Here is a 25,124-nt window from a genome sequence, read left to right as displayed (position 1 = left end):
TTTGGATCCTATTGTTCTAGGACCAATCAGACTGCTGCAGTTTGGATCCTATTCAACTCAGTACATAACAAAATTGAAACTGAATTGGGGGGTTTGTGAAAGCCCACACGTACAGGCAAAAGCTTTCCTCATATATTTGCCTTCCAACTTTGGAGAATGATAACTGCTTCATCTCTTTGCTCTCTAACTCATGAGGAGTGAGAGGGAGGAGGTAGCATTTTTGTACCCACCCACCCCCTTCATGCATTGAGTGAGCTTAAATTTAGAATGTCTGAAAAGGGCATCGCTGTTGTTGTTGTTGTCATCATCATCATCATTACATACTACTCTTTGTCAAAAGACAACAGAGTGGTTTATCCATACCCCACCTTTTCCAGACTGGGACTCAGAGCAGCTTACACAAATTAAAATAACCATGATAAAATGCAAAAGCTAAAAATGTCTGAAAAATAATTGTTAAACATAGTTAAATTCTAATAGAATTAAAATGATTTACAAACCAAATCTATTAAAATACAGCTCTTTCCTTTAAAAAGCGGTCAGCTCCTAAAGTCCTGTTAGAATAAAACCACCGGGTTTAATACCTCGGGTTAAGAACTTAATTCATTCTGGAGGTCCGTTCTTAACCTGAAATTGTTCTTAACTTGAGGTACCACTTTAGCTAATGGGGCCTCCCGCTGCCACCGCGCCACCGCTGCTCGATTTCTGTTCTCATACTAAAGCAAAGTTCTTAACCTGAGGTAATATTTCTGGGTTAGCGGAGTCTGTAACCTGAAGCGTCTGTAACCCGAGGTACCACTGTATTCACCTACCAGCAAGACAACGAAGATGGAGCCAGTCTACAAGAAAGAAGATTCCACCTAAACATTAGGAAGAACTTCCTGACAGTAAGAGTGACAGTGGAATTTGCTGCCAAGGAGTGTGGTGGAGTCTCCTTCTTTGGAGGTCTTTAAGCAGAGGCTTGACAACCATATGTCAGGAGTGCTCTGATGGTGTTTCCTGCTTGGCAGGGGGTTGGACTCGATGGCCCTTGTGGTCTCTTCCAACTCTATGATTCTATGATTCTATGATTCTATGATTCTACCTTCTCTAGGAAGCAAGTTCCAAAGTCTGGGAGCAGCCACTGAGAAGACCCTCTGCTACTATTCATGTAAACATATCAGAGCAGCTTTTTAAATATATATATATATATATTAGACCATACAATGAGGGGAAACACATTAAAAAGTTATAACCAAAAATCTCCTATTATGGAAAGATGTCTTCTTAATTGCCTGCATACGCCTGATGGAATATACAATTTTCAGCCAAAGTTTACAGCACAAAACATAACATCACTATATAAACACATAATATGATATCCATACTATACATAAAAAGAATCAAAACAGTTATATAAATACAATTTGTAACAATAAGCAATACATAGTACCTAATCCACAATGAATATAATGAACACATGCTAAGTAGCAACGTCAAAGGATACACAATAGCACCCCAACAATAAACTTGGTGACACTTGTCAGTTGCTGAGTCTTGTAACATTAAGTTATTACCTACTTAACTCGGGCGCAGCTATACAACATAATGCATATCGAACAAAAGCCTCTGGAAAAATAAGGGAGAGGGAAATCAACAGTAAGGTATCTGAAGTGCCCAAATGGTGTAGAATTACATCATCTTCTTTCTGTAGAAAACTTAGTCTAAATTTCCACACACCCCAAAAAGGACAGACCTTCTCAATTCTCTCCTGGGACCTTTTCTTATCTTTCCCAGTCTCCCACCCCAGGAGAGCAGGTCCTTAGCCTTTAGTTGTTCCATGGGATTCTCACGGTCATCACTAGTTTTTAATGTTTGATTTCTTATTCTCTTTAATATTCTGTTGGAAGCTGCCCAGAGTGGCTGGGGAAACCCAGTCGGGTGGGTGGGGTATAAATAAGAAATTTATTATTATTATTATTATTATTATTATTATTATTATTATTATTATTATTATTATTTTGAGGGAGGTATTCAAGCAAGCTTCAGATCTGTGCCCTTAAAGTGGATTCAAGCACTCTGACTGCATTCACATGGTAGCTTATCCCATTTCCCCAATATTTCCCTAATTGTTTTATCTCCACTTTATATATGAGTTTTCCAGTGGTGCAAAAGCCACTTCTGGAAAACTAATGGAGTGCAAGGCATGTTTGATGCTCGTTTCTGTGTTACTTGACTCCAGAGAAAACAAACCCATTTGCAGGACACTTAGTTCGGAAAATCATGGGAGCAAAGTGATGAAATTTGGGGTTGTATGCCAGCAGGCAGTTCTTCCCTGCCAGTTGCATGGGAGAATATTAGCCATGTCCTTCAAACTGATTTGGGGCCAGATCGTGTTTGAATGTTCCCAGGTCAGCTTGGGTCATGATGGTGGGGTGCATAGCCCTTGAAAACAACTAATCCCATTATTCATTTATAAATCACTGTTGTTGTTGTTGTTGTTTGGAATTGCTGAGCAACACTGGTTACTTTCTGCTAGTGATCAATAAACGGGCTGTGATTTCTGCATTGCATGGGGTTGGACTAGATGACCGTTGGGGTCCCTTCCAACTCTACAGTTCTGTGATGCTATAATTCTATTATAGGTCACCTGGAAGAGCCCTGTGACTGTGAGGAATTCAATTGGTGGTGTTTTGTTGTTGCTGTTGTTGTTTGTCTGTTTTTAGCCACCTGCTACTGATATGAAGCGGGTGGTGCTGTGGGTTAAACCACTGAGCCTAGGACTTGCTGATCAGAAGGTCGGCGGTTCAAATCCCAGTGACAGGGTGAGCTCCTGTTGCTCGGTCCCTGCTCCTGCCAACCTAGCAGTTCGAAAGCATGTCAAAGTGCAAGTAGATAAATAGGTACCGCTCCGGCGGGAAGGTAAACGGCGTTTCCGTGTGCTGCTCTGGTTTGCCAGAAGCAGCTTAGTCATGCTGGCCACATGACCCGGAAGCTGTCTGCGGACAAACACCGGCTCCTTCGGCCAATAAAGCGAGATGAGCGCCACAACCCCAGAGTCAGCCACGACTGGACCTAATGGTCAGGGGTCCCTTTACCTTTACTGATATCTACCTGTGATGCATTCTTTTGGTGACAGCACAGGAGTCACTGACCACAACAAATTCACTTATTCCATATTTGTGGTTTGACCTTTCTTCTTTGTTTTTGGTGGCGTGCCAGTGAAAGAAGGTGTGCAGAGCCAGCAACTGACTCATTTGCTAAAAATCTTCCCGGAATCACTACCTGCATTACAGGTCACGCAGGTTCTGCTGTTGGGATCACGCTGTCATCTTCTCTCACCCCCTAGAGAGGGCACTGTTCCCATGCGCAGCAGAGCAAGCAAAGCGATGCAACGCATCTATTCCTTTCTTACATAAAGAGCCTACCTGTCACTATCTCCCAAACATCAGCAACAGCTTTCATTTGCAAGCAGATTCGCTGGAGGCTGAGAGATAATGAGCATGGCATCAAATGCGCCAAGAGCAAGTCAAATGGCTTATCGGGCGTGGGAGGAAGATTACAGCAGGGAGACACAAGTTATTGAGAAGGGAGATTCTACGGAAGAAAAAGAATTTTGTATGCAGAGTCAGGTACCTGGTTTATCAAGTCTACAAACTGACGGAGGAAGCACTCAGGCTGAGGTATGTCCTACCCTGATTATCCGAGATCTTTTTAACTCAGTGAAAGAGGGAATGAAAGCTTACCCCCAGAGGCCCTGGGATCTTTCAGCGAGTCTCTGGGATGATTCCCCCATTTCCTGGTGGAAGAGGGAGGGTTCTCTGCTTGGCATGGAAAGCTTGCTTTGTCCTTCTGGCTCATATTCTTAGTGAGTGGGAGGCTATGGACAGGGGCCTATGAAGGGGAGCAGAAACCTTTGGTCCAAGGGATGAAACTAGGTGGCCATGCCTCTAAATCTGGCACCTAGCATTTTCCAAGGGAGGCGGGGTTTGAGATGTGCTTGGGTGTCCAGAGAAGCTGGCAAAGACAACAGGAAAGGCTTTGTGTGCTTCAAGGTCCTAAAGAGAAAGAACACCATGCAGTGGGCAGAGTAAATGCCAAGTTCCAGCTAGGATTAGAATCATAGCATTGTGGAGTTGGAAGGGACCCTCAGGATCATCCAGTGTGACCCCCCGCAATGTAGGAATATGCAGATGTCCCATAAGGGGATTGAACCTGCAACCATGGCATTATCAGCACCACTGAGCTATCCAGCTGATCATTAAGGTCACTCAACATACTATGTTCAAACATAGAGGGTGGAGAAAAGTGAAGCATTTAATGGGAGCTTCCATCTAGAGATGTTCCTCCCACTTTTCAATCTCCTCTCCTGGTTGGTTGGGCTTAGGAGAGATGACCTTTTCCATGTACCTACTTCTGTAAAATTATTTTTGATTACTACTAGTAGTGATGGAGTTCATACATGTGGTTGTGTAGCAGAATTATGCAAAGTTGTCTGCTAAAACAAGGGCCAGTAACTGCCTCTCAGCCTAACTTGCCTCTCAGGGCTGTTGTGGGGATTGAGTATGAGGAGAACCATGGACACCACCTTGAGTTCCTTGGAGAAAAAGTGAGGGGGAAATGTCATAATTATTATTATTTATATAAAAAAAGCTTGGGATATCTTATTCATCTGAACTATGACATTCTCCATGTGAAACATTTTTCTGATACCCTGGTCTTGATTGTCCTCATCCAAGGCTACCATACTAAAACTCAAAGACTCCTTGGTCGTAACTGTCCAAGGATTCCAGTATCTGGTCAGTTCCAGGCCAAACCAAATTCCTGTTGGATCTCTCCAGGGGTTTTGTGGCTGTTCTAGTCCAATAAATAACATAAAAGTGGGTGGAGGGCGAGAGGGGGGAGGAACAAATTTTGTTCTTATTTGTTTTGTGGGGAACAAATAGTGCAGTCTAGCTATTCCCTGATCTTCATCAGGTGCATTAAATGCATGGTGAGGATGTGATCAAAATGTCACCAAAGCTCCATGGAATTCACCAATAACTAAGCATATCTGTGATGGTTGACTGGCCCAACCCAAAAAATGCTTACTAACGGTTTCTCGTCATCCTGGGTGTGGGGGAAAGTGTCAAGTGGGGTGAGACAGGATTCTGTCCTGGGTCTATTGTTGTGCAACATCCTTATAATATGCCTTGGTTGAGGGAATTGAAGGAGTGCTCATCCAATTTTCAGATGGCACCAAAACTGAGAGAGGTAGCTAATTCTACAGAAGACAGAGTCGGGATCGAAGATGATTTTAACAGATTGGGGAACCGAGTCCAAACTAACATTTTGAATTTCAATTGGGGCAAATGTAAGGTTCTGCACTTAGGCAGGAATAACCATCCCCTGAGGCGCTTCTTCATGTGCCTCCTCTAGGAGAAGTCTGAAGGGCCTTTTCTGCAGTGGCTCCTTGCTTGTGGACTGCTCTCCCCAGGAAGACTTGCCTGGTACCTTCATTACATATCATTAGGCACCAAGCAAAAATGTTTCTCTCTAACAAGGCATCTGACTGATTAACATTCTGTGGCTTATAAAAGTATCTATGGGGAGGGGGTGTTATTGATTTGTTTTTGTTTTACTATGTATTTTGTATTCTCGTTTTGCGTTTTCTGTTGTGAACCACCCTAGAATATTCGGATGAAGGGCAATAGGCAACTTAATTAATTAATAACCAGTCAGCACAAACATAAGACATGCGACAAATATAAGATAGTAGACCACAAGCTTCACAAGAGTCAACAATGTGATACAGCAGCAAAAAAGCTAATGACAAGAGTCAACAGTGTAATAAAGCAGCAAAAAAAGTTAATGCTATTCTAGGCTACATCAACAGATGTCTAGCGTCCCAATTAAGGGAAGAAATAGTACTGCTATATTCTGCCTTGGTCAGACCACACCTGTAGTGCTGTGTCCAGTTCTGGGCATTACAATTTAAGAAGGATATTGAGAAGTTGGAGCATTTGCAGAGGAGGACTAGTAAAATTATCGATGGTCTGGAAACCAAGCCTTGTGAGGAACAGTTTAGAATAATAGAATTCCAGAGCTGGAAGGGACCTTGTGGATCATCTAGTCCAAACCCATCCAATACAAGAATATGCAGCTGTCCCATACAGGGATCAAACCCGCAGCCTTGTCGTTATCAGCACCATGTTCTAGTCTAACACTTGAGGGAGCTGGGGGTGTTTAGCATGGGTAAGAGGAGACCGAGAGGAGTTGACGCATCTTCAACTATCTAAAGAGCTGTCACATGAAAGATGGAGCAAGCTTGTTTTTTCCTGCTCCAGAAGTTAGGACCATAGAATCATAGAATCATAGAGTTGGAAGAGACCACAAGGGCCATTGAGTCCAACCCCCTGCCAAGCAGGAAACACCATCAGAGCACTCCTGACATATGGTTGTCAAGCCTCTGCTTAAAGACCTCCAAAGAAGGAGACTCCACCACACTCCTTGGCAGCAAATTCCACTGTCGAACAGCTCTTACTGTCAGGAAGTTCTTCCTAATGTTTAGGTGGAATCTTCTTTCTTGTAGTTTGGATCCATTGCTTCGTGTCCGCTTCTCTGGAGCAGCAGAAAACAACCTTTCTCCCTCCTCTATGTGACATCCTTTTATATATTTGAACATGGCTATCATATCACCCCTTAACCTCCTCTTCTCCAGGCTAAACATGCCCAGCTCCCTTAGCCGTTCCTCATAAGGCAGAATCAATGTCTTCAGCTTACAAGACAGGAGATTCTGACTAAACATCAGGAAGAACTTTCTGACTGTAAGAGCTGTTTGACAGTGGAACAGACTCCCTTGGGAGGTTGTGGACTCTCCTTCCTTGGGGGTTTTTAAGCAGAGGTTGGACTGCAACCTGCCATGGATACTTTAGTTGAAATTCCTGCATTGCAGTGGGTTGAACTGGATCAGGCTTGCTCAACCTCGGCCCTCCAGATGTTTTGAGACTACAATTCCCAGCATCCCTAACCACTGGTCATGCTAGCTAGGGATCATGGGAGTTGTAGGCCAAAAACATCTGGAGGGCCGAGGTTGAGGAAGCCTGAATTAGATGATCTTTGGGGTCCCTTCCAACTCTACAATTCTATGATGGAACAGAAGCGCACCTGCAGAAATAATTTGTTCTTTCCTGCCTCCCATAATTGGCTTTCCCTAGACAGATGCCTCAGTCACCATGTGCCTTGGAGACCTGTTGTCTCCCAGCCCTTAAATAATAGGTACGTCTCCCTAAACCATTAACTTCAACTCACTTTTTTGCTCTTGGCCCAGATGTGGTAATAATATACTAGACAGCAAGTTCTCATTTTCTTTCTTCCGCGAAGACTGAAGTCAGGTGATTCATCAGAAAATAAAGCAAGATGATTCCACATGAAAGCCAGGGTGGAGTTTAAATAATTATAAGTAATGACATTTTTATCCTAGTCTTTCTACAAGGAGCTCAAGAAGTACCAGGTTCACAGTCTTCCCACCACCACAATTTTATCTTGGTGACAATCCTAGGTTAGGTAGAACAGTGGCTGGCCCCAGTCACACCCAGCTAGCTTCACAGCTAAGTGGGATTTGAACCCAGACTCACCACTGCTCATCAGGCTCTCTAACCACTATTGATAGACTACCACAGGTATAATCCTTGAATGAAGGGCAATCTTCTACTCTTAAGGCATATGCCCTGACTTTCTGTCATCGTGATACTTTTGGAAAGCATAGCTCAATGACTGAGCACATGCTCTACATGTTGAAGGTGTAATAATAATAATAATAATAATAATAATAATAATAATAATAATAATTTATTTATACCCCACCCATCTGGCTGGGTTTCTCCAGTCACTCTGGGCAGCTTCCAACTGAATATTAAAAACACAATACAGCATTAAACATTAGAAACTTCCCTAATCAGGGCTGCCTTCAGATGTCTTTTAAAAGTAAGATACTTGCTTATTTCCTTGACATTTGATGGGAGGTATCTAGGTATCTAGATAGGATTGGAAAAGACTGGCCACTGTCTGAAAAGCTGGAGACCCAGTGCGGATAGGCAACCTGTGGTCCTTCAGATATTGTTGGGCTCCAACTCTCAGCCCCAGACAATAGAGCCATTGGTCTTGGATGAAAGGAGCTGTAGTTCAACAATATATTTGGACTCTCCATCTCCCATCAACCCCAGCCAGCATGACTAATGGTCAGGGATGAGTGGAGTCATACTCCAAAAACATCTGGAGGGCCCCAGGCTCACCATCCCTGGTGCAGACAGTGCTGAGCTTGGTGAACCAATTGTTTGATTTGGTAGAAGGTAGCTCATTTGCTCCTATCTGCCAGCTCATGCATTTAGCTGCTTGTAGCAGTGGTGGGGCAGCATAAACTCTACTGTCAGGGGCAGAATTCTAGTTACCAGGAATGGTGAGTGGGGAGAGCACTATTGCACTCAGGTTCTGCTTTGGGGCTTTCCATAGGCATCTGATTGACTTCTATGAGAACAGGTTGCCTTTGGCCTGATTCTTATGTTATTCACTCCAGCCATGCCTAATGCAACTTGAACCTGTTGTGGACATATGCATTACCTTCTCTCCAATGGCTGGAGGGAAGCCCATGGCTTGGATCATACCACACATTATACTGAAGGTTTAGCAAGCAGAGGGGCTGCTTTGGTGAGTGTACATGGAAGCGGGCCATAATTACCATGGGTGATTACGTGTGAGTACAGCTCACACATTTTAGCTAGTCTTCTTGCTACACATCCTAAATTATACTCCACCCTCCAGCAGCTAAATGAAATAGAACATATGTGGGAGTTTGTAGTGTGCAATGCAGAGCTTAATGGGCTTGTATCCTTCTAATAGACCTGATGTCTCATATCTTGGTTTGCTGTAGTTACTGGAGAGATATTCATTTTTAATATGAACCTACCTAGTTGACACTTCCTCAAATGCAGCTGTGCTGTGAGATTTCCACCTTTCCAAATTTCCCCCCTAATTATTTCCAACCCAATAATTAGTACAAAAAGTTGCATGTTAGAGGAGGAAGTCGTATGCCTGTGGTATAGCGTTAAGAGTGTTGGACTAAGAAGTGGGCGATATCAAGTTTCAAATCCCTGCTCCGCCGTGAAATTCACTGGGTGACTTTGCGCCAGTCTTTCGACCTAACCTACCTCCCAGAGTTGTTTTGGGGATAAAAATGGGGAGGAAGGGAGCGCAGTGACCACATTGAGCTCCTTAGAGGAAAAGAGGTACATAAATTTAATAAAATAATAGTCATATATTTGTGAAAATAACATGAAAGGGGGCATTCAATTGAAAATAATTGCTTGCAAAAATGAGTCTGCTCAGCAAGGGAGGAGCACTGTAACACCATCTGCAACTGGCGTGATCCTTTCTCTGTAAATTTAAACCTACAGCTTTCACATCTCTCTTTTGTCTGTTTGGTCTTCCTGCCCCCTCCATATTGCCAATGCAGATGTGTTCATTGATAAAAAGCACTACAGCAAAACAATTGCTTTTGATGTGTCCGCGTACACACTGTTGCATCAAGATCACTTCTTTGTGCAATGCTTACTGGCTTGCCTGTGAAATTTTGTGCATTGAGCAACCACTCTTTGCAGGGAGGGGATAAAAGTAAAGTAGCAGATATGAAAATTGTTCAGTGTGGGGTTTTTTTATCCCTAATGTGCAGGGCATTGGTGCAGATCTGCATCAATGAAATATTCCCACCACTCCGCTCCAAAACAAAAGCCATCTTGTTCTGATCATATGCATCATTGCATCAAGATTCTCTTTCTATAGTGTTTTGTCCAGGACAGATCATTCCATTAGAACGGCAGTTTCCAATATATTTGATATGGTGAAACATGCATTCAATTTCAAATTCATTATTTATTACTGTTTATTTATTACATTTATATATGTCACAGACTGGTTGGATGCAGAAACAACAACAATAGAAACAATAAAACAACAACAAAGCAATAATCCCCTCTCCCACGTCACATTTCAAAGAGCATTGGGTGTCAACCAGCCAATCAGCCAAAGGCCTAGCTGAAGAGGAATGTTTCTGCCTGGCATCTAAAGATATATAATGAAGGAGCCAGCTGAACCTCCGTGGGGAGAGCATTCCACGAAAGAAGAGCCACTGCAGAGAAGACCCTGTTCTCGTGCTGCTACCCTCCAGACCTCTCATGGAGGAGGCACATGAAGAAGGGCCTCAGAGGACGATCTCAGGGTCTGCATAGGTTCATATGGAGAGAGAAGGTCCTTGAGGTAGTGCGGTCCTGAGCCATTTAAGGCTTTATAGATGAAAAACAGCACTTTGAATTGGGCCTGCTAAGTACTTGCAAAGTTATTCATAGTTTCTTTTATTTGATTGCAGGATATTGCTTCATAAGCTATACATTTTTATTCTAAGGCCAGGTGACTTTGCATCAGAGGGATGCTGTAACAGTCACTCTAAATAACATTCTATATGAGCACCTTGAGCTGAATTGTCACCTCATTATTTATTTAATTATTTATTTATTTATTTATTTCCTACCCTTCACCCAAGATCCCAGGGCATATTACAACACTAAAAGGCAATTTTAAAAACGTGGACAGACAGCATGAATACTTGTCACTCTAAAGGGCTTTCGACCAGGATGTTAGCTGCAACTAGAATTTCAAAATCCCAGCCATAGAAAACCTGGAAAGAAAATTTATTTGGCTATTTCGCACAAGAATATGGGGATTCATATAAACTGTGTGTTTCTAGGAAGTTCAGAAGATCCAGAATGCTTTTATGAAATCTGGTGGAATTTTATTTCCTATGCTTTGGACTTAAATATTCATCGTTCTCTATCCATTCTATCTTCAGAAGCAGGGGTGTCTTGGATTATATTGGTTTCTTTCTCTTGTCATTTACAGTGGTACCTCGGGTTAACTACTTAATTCGTTCTGGAGGTCCGCCCTTAACCTGAAACTGTTCTTAACCTGAAGCACCACTTTAGCTAATGGGGCCTCCTGCTGCAGGAGCACGATTTCTGTTCTCATCCTGAAGCAAAGTTCTTAACCCGAGGTACTATTTCTGGGTTAGTGAAGTCTGTAACCTGAAGCGTATGTAACCCGAGGTACCACTGTATTTATTCCTTGCTTTTGCTTATTTCAGTCAACCTTTTTATACCTACCGCCCACTAATGCGTCTTTCTTGATGGTAAAATTTCCTTACCGCCCACCAGCGCTCAATGGAAGGAGGATTCAGTTTGTGCTGTAGAACCCCTGAGCGCCTACCTAGAATCCTGAAATGCCCACTAGTGGGCAGTAGGGACCAGGTTGACAACCCCTGGCTTATTTTGTTGCCATCTGTCTGGGAGACAATGGAAGAGTGTGCCATTGGAGGTAAAATCAAACTGTTGCAGAGTTACAGCGCCTGCTGTGGCCATAGAGACCAATATGGAATAGATATATTTTGTTGCGGCTGGGGTAGAAGAAGGCATGTGGTTTCTCTTGTACAGTTGCACCATGCTCCTCCCAGTGATCATTTCTTCTCTGGTTATTACTGTGGATACAAGAACTGACTGATTGTCTCTAGGCACTGCAGTCATCTAGGCTGGAAGGGTTAATGTTGCCAGCCTTCATGCCATGACTGCAGACATCTTTGTAATCAGGGTGCCGGGGTACAATGATCTGCCCCCCCCCAGTTGCCCAGTCCCAGGTGCTCAGGAGGACCGAGCCGGCTGGCCGCCCCAGCGTCTCGCTGGCTCGGTCACTCCCAAACTCGCAGCGCAGAACCGCCTGCAGCAGAAGAGCCTGCCGCGGTGCTCCAACCAATGGACGGGCTCTTCCCCAGACTTAATTCTTGGGCCTCGGACTCTCAGCCTGGAACCCCTGAGAGCCCAGAGCCTGGGTGTCCCACACCCCTAGCGCCTATGGGTAAGACGGCCCTGTTTGTAATGCAAAGTTGGCCTGCCAACAGGCCTAGTGCCTGAAGCCCTCTCCTTGTAAAGCACATCCTTTGTAATCCTGCCATCTTCCATTCTCTGTACATGACCAAGCCAACTTAGATGTCTCTAAGACAGAAGTATAAACATGCTGAGCATGTAGGCTTGGAAGAGCACATCTTTGTTTGAGACTCTGTCATGTGATGCCCCAAATCTTCCTGATGCTGTATATATGAAAGCCACTGAAGTATCACTCCTGGCGGGTGTCAGTTGCCCACGACTCACTTCCATAAAACAGCGTGCTCAACACGCAAGCCCAGTAGACCTTCATCTTGGTATGAGAGCTTCTCCATTTGGGGAAACACAAATGTGCTGCTTCTGGGTTTCTCATAGGATCAGTTGGGCCACTGTTAGAACAGAACACTGGACTATGATGGATCTTTGGCCTGATTCAGCAAGTTCTTCTGTTTCTGGTGGTGGTGGGGATATGCAAAAGAACAGAAGCAACCCAAACCTGTAGCAACCTGCAGATGCTCCCATTACATAATTAATGTTAGAAAATCTTTGTGGTTTGGTGAGGATTCAGGCAGTGTGGAACGTGGGACCGAATAAATTAGAGGAGGCAATTAAAGGAACAGGTTGAGGAATGGCCTTTCATCCCAACAGTTCCCGTGCTGACATTTGCAATGGCTCCTCACCCATTCCTCTCTACGTTCTCCCAAAAGGTTTTTGCTTCTCTATTTCTCTTCTCTCCCCGACACCCTTTCTGGTCTATCTCCCTGCCCAGTGGACCACCGGAGGAGGGACAAGATCACTCCTGCGAGAGGTCTGATCTGATCTCTTGCCCAGAGCTCTTGAACATCAACCAAGAGCCACTAGTTGCCCACCCTCCTCTAAAGACTTCAGACTGTGTCCTGAAGTCACATGTGGTGGAACATTCAGAGACCGCATGAAGCTTAATGTAGGGGGAAAATGGAGTGTCATTTGAATAATCTCTCAGATGTGGTTGAAAAAAATTAATACGGCTGGGAGTTTCTGGGAATCAGTTTCGCTCAGGGGTATCTTCTGAGTTAGGCAAAAGAAAAGCCTATGCAATTGACTTCTCCCAAATAATTCCCATAAAGAACACGAAGGGCCAATGCACTGCGGTCAGAGAGCTTGCTTTGAGGTTAGGCTAATAATAAAGCCCATGAAGCAATGTGTTCTCAATTGTTCCTGACTATAAAACAGCCACATGTGTAAGACAAACATCACGTCTCATCCAAAGAATAAAAAAAGCAGAAGATCACAAGCAGGTTTCCCGACAATTAGAGCAAATTGAGCCGCGTGGAGCAAATTTTGGCCGGGATATAATTAAGACCTTTGTGTTCAAAGGCTGCCTCATCCCCTTAAGGCTGTCTGAGAATCTTTATAAAAGCTTGCCATGACTCTTAAAAAGAGCTTATTTGAATCCAGCCGCGGAGGGAACCAGGTAAGCCTGATTTGACATGAGCTTGCTTATGATGCTTCTTTGACTGTTTCCGTTCTGAATTGCCCCCCACAACCCAACAAGGAGCCCATCTAGGACCTGCTAATTTTGTGAAAAGTCCAGTTGACTGAAATGGGAGCACCTTGGATTAAAACAAGAATGCTTCTTCAAGCATCTTGAATGACTCAGACAGAGCACCTGTTGTGTAAGCAGAAAGTCCAAGGTCCAATCCCTGCCATCTCTAGGTAAGGATTGGAGGGACCCCTGCCTAAAATCCTGGAAGGCAAGTGCCACTCAGTGTAGACAATATTGACCTAGATGGACCAGTGTTCTAACTCAATATAAGGCAGATTCCTCTATTCTTGTGTAAGCGCACTTCTTCTTTGTAATGCTTGAGTTGATAGTCAAATTGTTTGCCCCTTTACGTCCTTTCACATCAGTCAAAATCTGGACCATTGACAGCTACCTTTTTATCCATGACTTTGTTTAATTGTTTAAGGAAGGGACATAGCACTCATAACTCCTGGATATTACTAGATTCCATGGGTTTGGACAAGATAACTCTTAGGATCCCTTCCAACTCTACAATTCTGTGGATCCTAAGATTAGATACCTTAAGGAAGAAAAGTTGTTTTCCTAACCCACCTCCTGCACCCCCTAAAAACTTCTCCAGAGAATCAGAGAGGTCCTCCTGGGATGGTTTGCTGGGTTTTGCTGGGGGAAGAGGGATTGTTTGAAACCAGGCTTAGAATCTAAAATGAGTTGAGCAAGGTCATGACAAGCAAGCTTCCCACTGCTTTCTTCCTTCATGAACCTCCCCTCTTCATTCCACAGTGGTCTGGAGGCCCCGCTCCCCAGGCCACAGGTAGCTTCAGAGGGGACAAAGGAGTAGAAACTTTCCTTCTGTGAACTTCCTTCACTAAATGCATCTTGGGATCCAAGCCACTAAGGCTTAAATCTGAGTAGGCATGCATGCGTTTTGCTGTACATGACTGTCTGTTGGTGTTCACTACAATTGGCAGTGGGGAAAAGTCAAAATTCAGTGATGCTTATGGGAAACCATAGGATGAATCTTTGCAAACTTCTTCTTCTTCTTAATACACCTACTCATTCTTATTCTTCTCTCTGTAGTTGTTTGTGGTGGTGGTGATCAAGTATAGCTGAGAAACAGGGATGGGGAGAAATTCCATGAAAACCCCATAAGTCATTCAGAGAAGGAACCCCCCACTGGATTCTTAATTTCACTTGCAAGGATCTTTTGTCGACAATTCCATCATTCCAATGTAGTCTTCAGTCCCCTCTCTGTATTTTAACTGGAACCTAGGAAGCTGCCTTCTACTGTGTTTGACCTCTGGCCGATCTAGCTCAGAATTGTCTACACTGACTGGCAACTTCCTTTCTCAGCCCTACCTGGAAATGCGGGGGGTTTCACTTGGGGCTGCCTGTGAAGCTGATGCTCTACCAGTGAGCCACCTCCCATTCCCATCCCCTCCCTTCCTGACAGACTCATCCTGCTATGCTCTCTTTCTGTCTCCTTCCACTTTTGATTTTCATGGCTGAAAATCAAGATACCCTTAATGGCACAAAGACAACCACATTTATCAATTCCTCCATTGATTCCCATTTGGCTAGAAATTGCACCCTGCTTTGGAAAATACAAATTGAGATGGCCTGCCATTCACATTTTTTAAAATTTTTTTTTATTCGCTTTCATTTTTAACAATTACCATCATACTCAAATCATAATCATTTTACAAGTAGGATTATCAGAATCCCAAGACTTCCCTCCACCCCTCCGTGGTTTCCCTAAATATTCTTTTCAAACTGCATCATATCATATGCTCAATATTTTCTTAAAACTCAGTTGTAACCATAATTCTCGCTTCATTGCAAGTGTTTGCTTTTTTTACAATCCTGCCAATGTTTTTAATTGTTTACGGTGTTCTTTCAAGTAACTTATAAAATTTCTCCTTCCAGTAGCACCTTAAAGACCAACTAAGTTAAACTTAAAGACCAACGAAAGCTCATACCAAGAACTAACTTAGTTGGTCTTTAAGGTGCTACTGGAAGGAATTTTTTTTTTTTTGTTTTGACTATGGCAGACCAACACGACTACCTATCTGTAACTGGAATTATAAAATTTCCCCATTCTGTATTAAATTGATTGTCCTCTTGATTTCTGATCAAGTTCCATTCATATTTTCAATATAGCATTAGACAATAAATAGGTAGGTAAGTAGATATCATATTCAGGTTTCCAAGATACTGACTCTAGACATGATTGGGAATGGATGTAGATCTGAGGCCACTTCAGACTGGTGTTTTTTGTTTGTTTGTTTGTTTATAATCTATTTATTTTGGTAGATGTGTTCTGAAACATGTTATTGATGCAATAAGAATGCAATACTGGTGACTTAAACTTATTTGCAATTATTCTGCTTTATGAGCTGTTCTGTGGTGTTTCTCTATTGCTACTGCATTATCTGGAGGGGCACTCTCAAGAAAAGAGGAGCAAAATGTAAACAGGAGCATCTGCAGCGTAAAAACTTACAGGATATCAGCAAGAGGTTATGGGCTGTGTACCAGTTGGAAAGAAAGCTATATACCCACCCCTTAAACTCTTGCTGGTGTAATTAGTATCGAAAGTGAATAATCACCCAAATAATCACAAATTGGCAATACAGTAATAATAAGGGCATCCTGAAGGATCTCTGATCAAGGATGGAGAAACTGTGGACCCCAAGATTTTTCTGGTATCCAAATCCCATCAGTCCCGGTAGCACTGTGAATGGCCAGGGATGCTGGGAGACACAGCCCAACAGCTACTGGAAAGTCACATATTCCCTGTTGCTGACTTGCACCCAGTTCTTTGATGTCAACCATAGTACGGGTTTTGCTGTTAGTAGTCTAAAATTTACAGGAAGGTCTTAAATGGGAGTGAGGTGCATTCACTTTAATTAAAAATGAGCAAGGAACTGGTTTACATCAAGGATAGTTGCAGTTTCTCCCTCTGGCAAACATATCCCAGTAAATACAACAGATGAATCCCGTGCTCTGTATATTCATTTCATCCCAGGCTTCTCCAAACCGACTCATTTATTTGTTCAGAAGTCAAAGTGTTGCTTTTGGAAACCCGCCTGAACTGGTTCTTGAGATGATGAGACTAGCCCTTTAGCAATTAAGATAGCTTCTGGAATGCCATCCACACCCTGCTCACCACGCTCTCATTTCTCTCAAATGCTCTCTGAATTGTCAAGTTAGCTTCCCTTTCGACAGATGAGTTTATTTTACATATCCATCTATTTATTTTGATCAATTGTATACCACTTAGCTACAGTCATCCGTGGTATGCTAAAGAAATACCATTGGGATAAATTCAGAAATGACTTAAGATACCTGCTGATTTTTAAGAAGTCTTTTTCCGCAAGGTGGTGGAAGTTCAACAGGGAGGTGGCTTGCTGATCTCAGCAGGGAGGGAGCGCCATAGAACTGGTTCCACCATAACTGAACGCACAGCTCCTGATGGATGCAAGCCACACAACATTTGCATTTCGCAATAGATAGCGTAGAAAGGATTTGCATTCTTATTTCTGCGAAATGGGTACGCAGATATTTCCCCCTTCCCTCTTGCATCTGTCATAATTGTGTGTGGGCATCTTATTCCCATCTTTCACTCCAGTAGTGCATGATTCAGATAAGCAGACTACGCCCATCTTGGAGCTTACTCAAAGATTCTCTCCTTTATGTATTGCTACACCTCTGCTACCCGTGCCCTCATTTCACAGCATATATCAAGGTAGGTTGCCCCCAATCACAATGGCCTTGCTCAGGAATAACAACAACAACAACAACAAACAACAACAATTGATTTATACCCTGCCCATCTGGCTGGGTTTCCCCAGCCACTCTGGGCGGCTTCCAACAAAATATCAAAATACAATAGTCCTTCAGATATTAAAAGCTCCCCTAAACAGGGCTGCCTTCACATGTCTCCTAAAAGTCTGGTAGTTGTTTTTTTCCTTTGGCATCTAGTGGGAGGGTGTTCCATAGGGCAGGTGCCACTACCGAGAACGCTCTCTGCCTGGTTCCCTGTAACTTCACTTCTTGCAGTGAGGGACCCGGCAGAAGGCCCTTGGCGCTGGACCCCAGTGTCTAGGCAGAACGATGGGGGTGGAGACGCTCCTTCAGGTCTACTGGACTGAGGCCATTTAGGGCTTTAAAGGTCAGCACCAACACTTTGAACTGTGCTCGGAAACGTACTGGGAGCCAATGTAGGTCTTTCAAGACCGGTGTTATGCTGTCTCAGTGGCCGCTCCCAGTCACCAGTCCAGCTGCCACATTCTGGATTAGTTGTAGTTTCCGGGTCACCTTCAAAGGTAGTCCCACTTAGAGCGCATTGCAGTAGTCCATGTGGGACATAAATAGAACTAGAAAGGAGAGGGATGCAGGTTCTCAGGTTCCTCCTTGACCTCTTCCTGATGAGACTTCTGTGCCCGTTACACAGTGAGGCAGTTAAGCAGCTTAAAGTTCTAGGTTGCATCGAGGGGAGGGGCTCCTTATCAGAAGTTAAGTCACTCCTGATGTATTGAAGGCTTCTTCTCCTCATTAAGACCATTAGAAAAGTCTGGCTGCTGTATGAGGTCAAAGGTGAATCTCATTCAACATCCTGTTCTCATGGTGGCCAAGCAGAACACAGGAAGATGTCATATACCAAATCACACCATTAGTCTATTTAATTCTATATTGCATGCCAAGGCCCCAGGCCCCACAGTTCCCTTATATAATAAACACACGGACATGAATAAAAGGTAAAGGTAAAGGGACCCCTGACCATTAGGTCCAGTCGCGGATGATTCTGGGGTTGCGGCGCTCATCTTGCTTTATTGGCCGAGGGAGCCGGCGTACAGCTTCCAGGTCATGTGGCCAGCATGACTAAGCCGCTTCTGGCGAACCACAGCAGAGCACGGAAACACCGTTTACCTTCCCGCCGGAGCGGTACCTATTTATCTACTTGCACTTGATGTGCTTTTGAACTGCTAGGTTGGCAGGAGCAGGGACTGAGCAATGGGAGCTCACCCCACCACGGGGATTCGAACCGTTGACCTTCTGATCGGCAAGTCCTAGGCTCTGTGGTTTAACCCACAGTGCCACATGTGATGGACACGAATATTTTAGGATAGTGGGATAAAATAGGCCACAACTTTATTGGTTACAGATTTGAGCGGTTTGGCTTAGGCACTGGGTGAAACCAGACTATATCCTGACTCCTGCCCGTCTCACTAAGGGTAAAGCACCAGTAGGGGGAGCCCTATGACATATGTCAAATTGGGGCACCCACAGGGTACCCAACGGGGTCGTGGCATGGCCCTAGACTATGCCCAGGCTTTGGACAGGATCCACACCCCTGCATCCCTTTAATTGGATACCCTTATTGAGGAGGGGCAGCAAACGGAGGACACCCCCCAAGCCGTGCCACAGTTTAAACGGCTTGTAGTAGCACCAGTAGTAGTAGTAATAATAATAATATTAGTAATTTATATCCCATCCGTCTGGCTGGGTTTCCCCAGCCACTCTGGGCACCTCCCAACAGAATATTAAAAATAGAATCAAACATTTAAAAACTCCCCTAAACAGGGCTGCCTTCAGATGTCTACTAAAAGTCAGATAGTTGTCTTCTGGATCTTCCCTTAAAAATAATCTGGATCTTCCCTTAAAAATAATTTTGTGATTCTAGTCCTCATCGTTCTGAATAAAGAGCTGTCATAAACATAAATATGAAAAGCCGCATTAGTCCAAGTCAGACCATTGATCCATTTAGTTCAGTATTGTCTACACTGACTGCCAGCGGCTCTCCAAGATTTCTGCCTCTTCCAACCCTCCCTGGAGATGCCAGTGATACAAATTGGGATGCATTTTTATGCAAAGCAATTTCTTTCCCATCAGACTTTGTTTATTTATACTGGATTTTATGTTGATGTGTTTTATTGTTTTACATTTTTAGACTTTGTATTGGAAACTGCCTTGAGATGACAGTGTAATGAAGGGCAGTCCATAAACTGGGTTAATAAGCAAACAAAAAAATTTCTTGAATTTATGAGCCACCCTAATTAAACAATAATAATAGTTCTATGGGCGTTGTGCTTGGGAAAAGAGTTAAAACTAAAGCATGCCATAAAACAACTCAGTGAAATCATTGCATGAATAAAAACCACCTGCAACAATAGAATTATTACATTCAGATGCAAAACTGAATGCTGACACACATCAAGATGTCGTCATTCAATCTAACAAGACGTAGACCAGCTATGAAAGCTAAAACCAGCCAGATTTTCATTATTCTGTACAAACTAATAAAAGAAAAGAAAACAATAACAATGATGTTAAGAGCTATGAATAGATCTTAAATAGGCTGGCATTCTAAAAATAAAAGCTTTGTGTTGGAGAACATTCCACAGGTAGGGGAGCCAGGCTGACTCAGAACATTTGGGAAAATACAATATCCCCACACAAACATTCCATATAGAGAAGCTGGCTACCTCATCATTGGCAATGGAATGTCACCCCCCACAGAACCTGAGGGTAGCAGGTGGGTTAGGAATTGTCTTATATTGAGTCTGACCCTTCGTGCATCTACCTCAGCATCGTCTAAAAGTACCAACAGTGGCTCTCCAGGGATTCAGGCAGGGAGACCTACCTGGAGATGCTAGGGATTGAACCACTGAACTATGCAGCCCTCACCTTCAAAATAACAGCAAGATTCCAGTCCTCATGGTTCTGAACAAAGGTCTGGTTTAGAAAACAGGAACGTAGAGAGAATAAGCTTGTTTTCTCCTGCTCAGGAGGGTGGGGCTCGAACCAATGGCTTCAAGTTACAAGAGAGGAGATTCAGACTAAACATCAGAAAGAACTTTCCGACAGTAAGAACTATTCGGCCGTGGAAAGGTCTCCCTCAGGAGGTGATGGACTCTCCTTCCTTGGAGGTTTTTAAGCAGAGGTTGGATGGCCGTCTGCAATGGATGCTTTAGCTGAGATTCCTGCATTGCAATGGGTTGGACTAGATGACCCTTGGGAACTCTTCCAGCTCGAAAAGTCTATGATTCTAAGCTAGCTTATGCAGAGTCCAACCATTGGTGTCTATATTGATTGGCAGCAGCTCTTTGCCCAACATAGAGAAATCTCCTTTATACTAAATCAGGCCATTGGTCGATTTAGGTCAGTGCTGTGTCTAAGGTGACTGGTTGTGTTTCTCCAGAATTTCAGACAAGGCATCTTTCCCAGCCCTATCTGAAGATGCTAGGGACTGAACTTAGGACCTTCTGCATTCAAAACAGATGTTCTACTTCTGAGCTATGGCCCTTTCTTGGGTTGTTGTTTAGGGGGGCACCTGAGGGCTACCACTGCCAAGCATCACCCCATAATGGTTGCTGCACACTACCTCATGGTAGGACGGACCCTGCAGAGTGTGGAGGGCACAGTCAATGGCATTGCTGATTTAGCTCAAACTTTGGTGAAGTTTGCTGAACTGAACTATTTTCTTAGGGGGTTGGGTAATTTAGTCTTCTATTTGAAAGCCCGACTGGGGAATTTCACCCTATCATTTCTTTTGAAGTCCAACCCTTAATATAGACACACCTTTTCCAGCCTCTAATTTAGAAACCACAAATGCTTCTTCTTCCCCTTTGACTTGTTTCCTCATTGTAGAAACACCCATCTTGTAGATGACTTTCCTCCCCTAACCGGTCTGTCATTGCGTCTATTTCTATGATGCATCCCTGATCTCATCTGGGCCTTTCAAGGGTTGCTGCTTGGGCTGGTGAGACATAATTAGAAATGCTGAGAAAGCTAGGGGGAGAGAGAAAAAAATAATAATAACCAGGGAGTGCCTGAGCTCTCCTAACACATATAAAGCCAGGGACAATAGCCCTGTAACTCCACATAGGTGATGAGTTCCTTAGTGTCAAGCAAGAGTGAAGCAGGTATGTACCAAATTCACAATGCTCCTCATTGAATTGGACTCTCAAAAAAGTCAAGGAATCAGAGGAAGGAAGGAAGGAAGGAAGGAAGGAAGGAAGGAAGGAAGGGGAAATTGTGAGCAGGCAAAGGGACGTAGGGAGGACAGTGTACCCTTTGGAATGTGACCTGCACCCAGAGGAAAGGATGTTTCCAAAATGGCCATGGGGCTGCTTTATGTAAGCAAGTCAGCATAATAACCAGCCATGCAAGCCAAGGCAGAAGGAATTCATACAGGTCATTAGGAATGTCACAAAGAATCCCAGGCAGGCAGGAAAGGATTCATTTGGAGAAATTGAGGCAGGCTGGTCATGTGTGAGCAAGTGCGATTGCCATTTCCAGTGGGAAGTGAGTGACAGAGAGCCACGGGCCCTGGTTCCCTAGATTCTTCCATGGTCTCCCCAAAATTGCAAGAGCAGCCAGGCACATGAAGAGTTTGTAATGAATTTGGAGAGTCTTTGTGTGGAGTTTTGAAGAACACAGATGGAAGATTATTTATTAATTTGTTATTTGCATTCTCCTCCCCACCACCAACTCACAATACAACTTCTCTAGATGATCCTTATATTCAAGGATGGAAAAACTGTGGCCCTTCTCAAGATGCTGTTGGACTCCCAACTCCCAACAGCTCCAGAAACCAGTCTGGCCAATAGTCAGGAGTGTTGATGGGAGTTGTAGTCTAGGAAGATCTGCAAGGGGAGGACTATTTGTGTAGACATGGATGTAGGTAGGCTATTTTAGAATCTGGACTTGATAACCTTATAGGAAAGCGAGTAGGGAAACTGGTGCCCTCCAGATGTTGTTGAACTCCCATCAGCTCCAGCAACCAGCATAGCTGATGACCAGGGACCATGAGAGTTGTATTCCAACAATATCTGGAGGGCCAAAGGTTCCCCTATCTTGTTTTAAATAGACAGACAACACTGGAAGAGGTTGGAAGAGGGTCTTCACATTCCTGTTGACTCTGAACTTGGCCAATAGTGAAATTCCAAGGTAGAATCGGGGGCTTTGAGGTTGTACAAAGGCTTATGGGGAATTGAGAGAAAAGCTATAATCACTTCTCTGAGACTAGTGGACTTTTTATGAGGATGGAAGTATGGTGGCTTCATCTAAGTATGTCCTTTTTTAAATAGCCTCAGAACACCAAACTAACTCTGCTTCTCCCTGATCTATTTTCTGTATCCAGGCTGAAATCCATCCCAACAGAATGTCTACATCGGGTGTGAAATGCGTCACCACACCATGCGTCACGTCGTGTCCGGATGCAAAAGTGGTGATACATCCACCACCGATGGTCCTCACTCTACCAGGACTGAGCCTCACCACAGCCCCTAACCAATGTCTGGTGGAAACCCAGACGTCGTGTCTCACCAATGGCTCCGAGCTGTGCGGTGATGGATCTTCCAAAGCAATTGTCACTAAATCCTCTGGTCTGCGTGCTGTTTCCGGTGGAGACACCCCGTGTTGTACGACCACCTGCCCTGACTCGCAAGTGGTGATACAGCCACCTCCTGTTTGCATTACAATCCCAGGTGCAGTCCTCACTAGCTACCCCAATGAATGCCTCATCCAGACCTCAAACCCCTGTGTCCCTAGCAGTTCCCAGCCACATGCCATCGCCCGCTCTACATCAGTTTCTGACTGCTCCCTTACCCCACAGCGTATGACTCGTTCTACCTCTGTCCCATGCGGTCTCAATAGCACACCGGCATGTGTGACACAAGGTCCTGGTTCCAAAGTGGTGATATACCCACCACCGATTGAGGTCACCATCCCTGGCCCTATTTTGGAAATTGCTGCAGAGGAGTGCACAGTGGAGGTCTACAACCCGTGTGACACAGCCGGTGCCATCACCAGTGGTGAAGAGCGATGTGCCATCACCAGTGGCGAAGAAGGGGAAGTCAAAGCCCTGACGGCACGTGCCTTGTCCTGCACTAAAGTGTGTGGGGTGTTGGGTGCTTCTTCTTCATGTGTCTCCCAGGGACCAGAGATGAAGATTGTCATCCAGCCCCCTCCAATTGAAGTTGACCTTCCTGGACCAATTCTCCAAGTCTTTCCAGAAGCATGCAAAGTGGAAACACTTACCCCATGTGCTCCTGAGCCACAGGCACTGTGCAGCAACAGTGATCCAGCTACCTCAACAGCTCTTGCCACCAGGACCAGCTCGCTGTCCACCATGAAACGTCCTCTGCCTGATATGAGAAGGCCTGCCCGCCCTTGGGCTGAGATGTACAGCCGGTCCATAACTCCAAGGAGCATTTTGGCCAAGACTTCCAGATTTTCCAAATACCACCATGGCTTCAGCACTTCAAGCTATCAGTCATCTTACTGAATTCCTCCATGTATATTGTGCAAGAGACAGCTGGAATAAAGAGGTGGCCTTCGTGGCTTGGCTGATGAAGAAGAGCTTTCATCCCAAACACCTATCAAATAGATGGACAATATTATTTTCCCTTAAATTCTTTGAAAGACATAACAAAGATGTGCTTTCTGTACTATTGTGCCCAGTTAGGTCCCACAGGGACCTAATTGTACACTGTCGAAAACCCTGCATTCTATTGATTGCAGTGTTTACATGCCCTTAATTGTATCCTTTGTCTTTGGTCTTGTTTCTCTTGATGGGGCATTGCAAATGGACAGAAGAAATGGTGCCTTATCGAGAGACCAGGGTGTGTCTCTGAATACCAGGTACTGGAATCAAAAGTGAGGAAAGTTGTTGTTTCACTTAGGTCCTGCTTGTGGGTTCACAGAGGCATCTACTTGGCCACTGTGACAACAGGGAACTGAACTAGGTGGGCCTTTGGCCTGATCAGCAGAGCTCTTCTTATGTTCAGCCCTGCTATTGTAGTGTAAATGGACCCATAATCTAATGTGAAATCAAGAGGCCGGGATCAGGTATCATCACTAACTATAGGTGATGGGTGGTCTTCAACTAATACTATTACATCATTGCAAGGATTTCTGCTTGTGCAATGAGACTTGCCTTCCTCTGTTCTGCCCCCCAGAACCTGTTCCAGAGGATTGGCAGAAGAACCCACTGGTCAGATTTAGGGGAGGAAAGGGGCAGAACATTCAATTGCACAAGCAGAAATAATTGAGCTAGAAGTAACATTCACATGGCACTGTGATGGATTCAACCCACGAATCCCTAAGCATCCTCACAAAAGAGGAGGTACTCTTCACCTCAACAGCAGTTACTTCTGAGTAAACAACCACAGAGCCACATGCTGCATAAGAGGTTCAATAGCCCATGCAGTGGGAGGAAATGGGGACTGGAAGATTTAGCTCATAGGTCACATTGCATTTTTAAATACTGATATATTTAAAATAATGTTTATCATAATTTAAAGAAAGCCTTGTTTTGATCATGTGTGAAATGTGTTTTGTTTTTAATTTAGGAAAAAAATCCATTTGTCAAAGTGCATATTTCTGTAATAATAAAGCAAACAATGACTTCTCAAGCTGGTGTTTTATAATGCTTTTGTGCAACCAGGATGGTGGTGGGGTTTTGGAAACCATGCCCTTTAAGGAGTGGCTGAAAGACCTTCCTTTCTTTAACGTGGAGAAGAAAGTGGTCTTCGTATATCATAAGGGACGTCAGTCACACAGAATATGGAGCAGGCTTGCCCTCTAGAGGGCAGGACTAGATTGTCTCTACCAAACTGTCTGAAATTTCCCCAAAACAGGTAGAACTAGATCAGGGATGGGGAACTTCAGGTGCAGTG

General features: G+C 44.1%; 1 protein-coding gene across 3 annotated transcripts; it reads left to right on the top strand.

The window, feature by feature from the left end:
• Positions 1 to 3,435: 3,435 nt before the first annotated feature.
• LOC310751753 (uncharacterized protein) lies at positions 3,436 to 24,860 on the top strand. 3 transcript variants are annotated; one of them, XM_083591359.1, is made up of 2 exons: positions 3,436 to 3,662; positions 22,586 to 24,860. In XM_083591359.1, exons 1-2 carry the CDS (start codon positions 3,477 to 3,479, stop codon positions 23,729 to 23,731), a joined length of 1,332 nt encoding a protein of 443 aa, XP_083447485.1. In that variant the 5' UTR covers positions 3,436 to 3,476; the 3' UTR covers positions 23,732 to 24,860. The 3 variants fall into 3 exon arrangements, with proteins under 3 accessions (XP_083447485.1, XP_083447486.1, XP_083447487.1); XM_083591360.1 differs by lacking the exon at positions 3,436 to 3,662 and adding an exon at positions 13,160 to 13,392; XM_083591361.1 differs by lacking the exon at positions 3,436 to 3,662 and adding an exon at positions 20,953 to 21,365.
• Positions 24,861 to 25,124: the final 264 nt, after the last annotated feature.

Source organism: Podarcis filfolensis (genome assembly GCF_964270895.1).
Source record: "Podarcis filfolensis genome assembly, chromosome: 16".
In the NCBI taxonomy this organism is placed as follows: Eukaryota; Metazoa; Chordata; class Lepidosauria; order Squamata; family Lacertidae; genus Podarcis; species Podarcis filfolensis.
The sequence above is the reverse complement of the archived record's forward strand: the minus strand, read 5'-3'. Positions and strand labels throughout refer to the sequence as shown.

Bases quoted from the DNA above. Each gene is read 5' to 3' on its own strand.
- LOC310751753 (XM_083591359.1), top strand. From the start codon at position 3,477: ATGAGCATGGCATCAAATGCGCCAAGAGCAAGTCAAATGGCTTATCGG. The intron at 3,663-22,585 runs GTATGTCCTACC...TTCTGTATCCAG, and splicing joins GAGGAAGCACTCAGGCTGAG to GCTGAAATCCATCCCAACAG.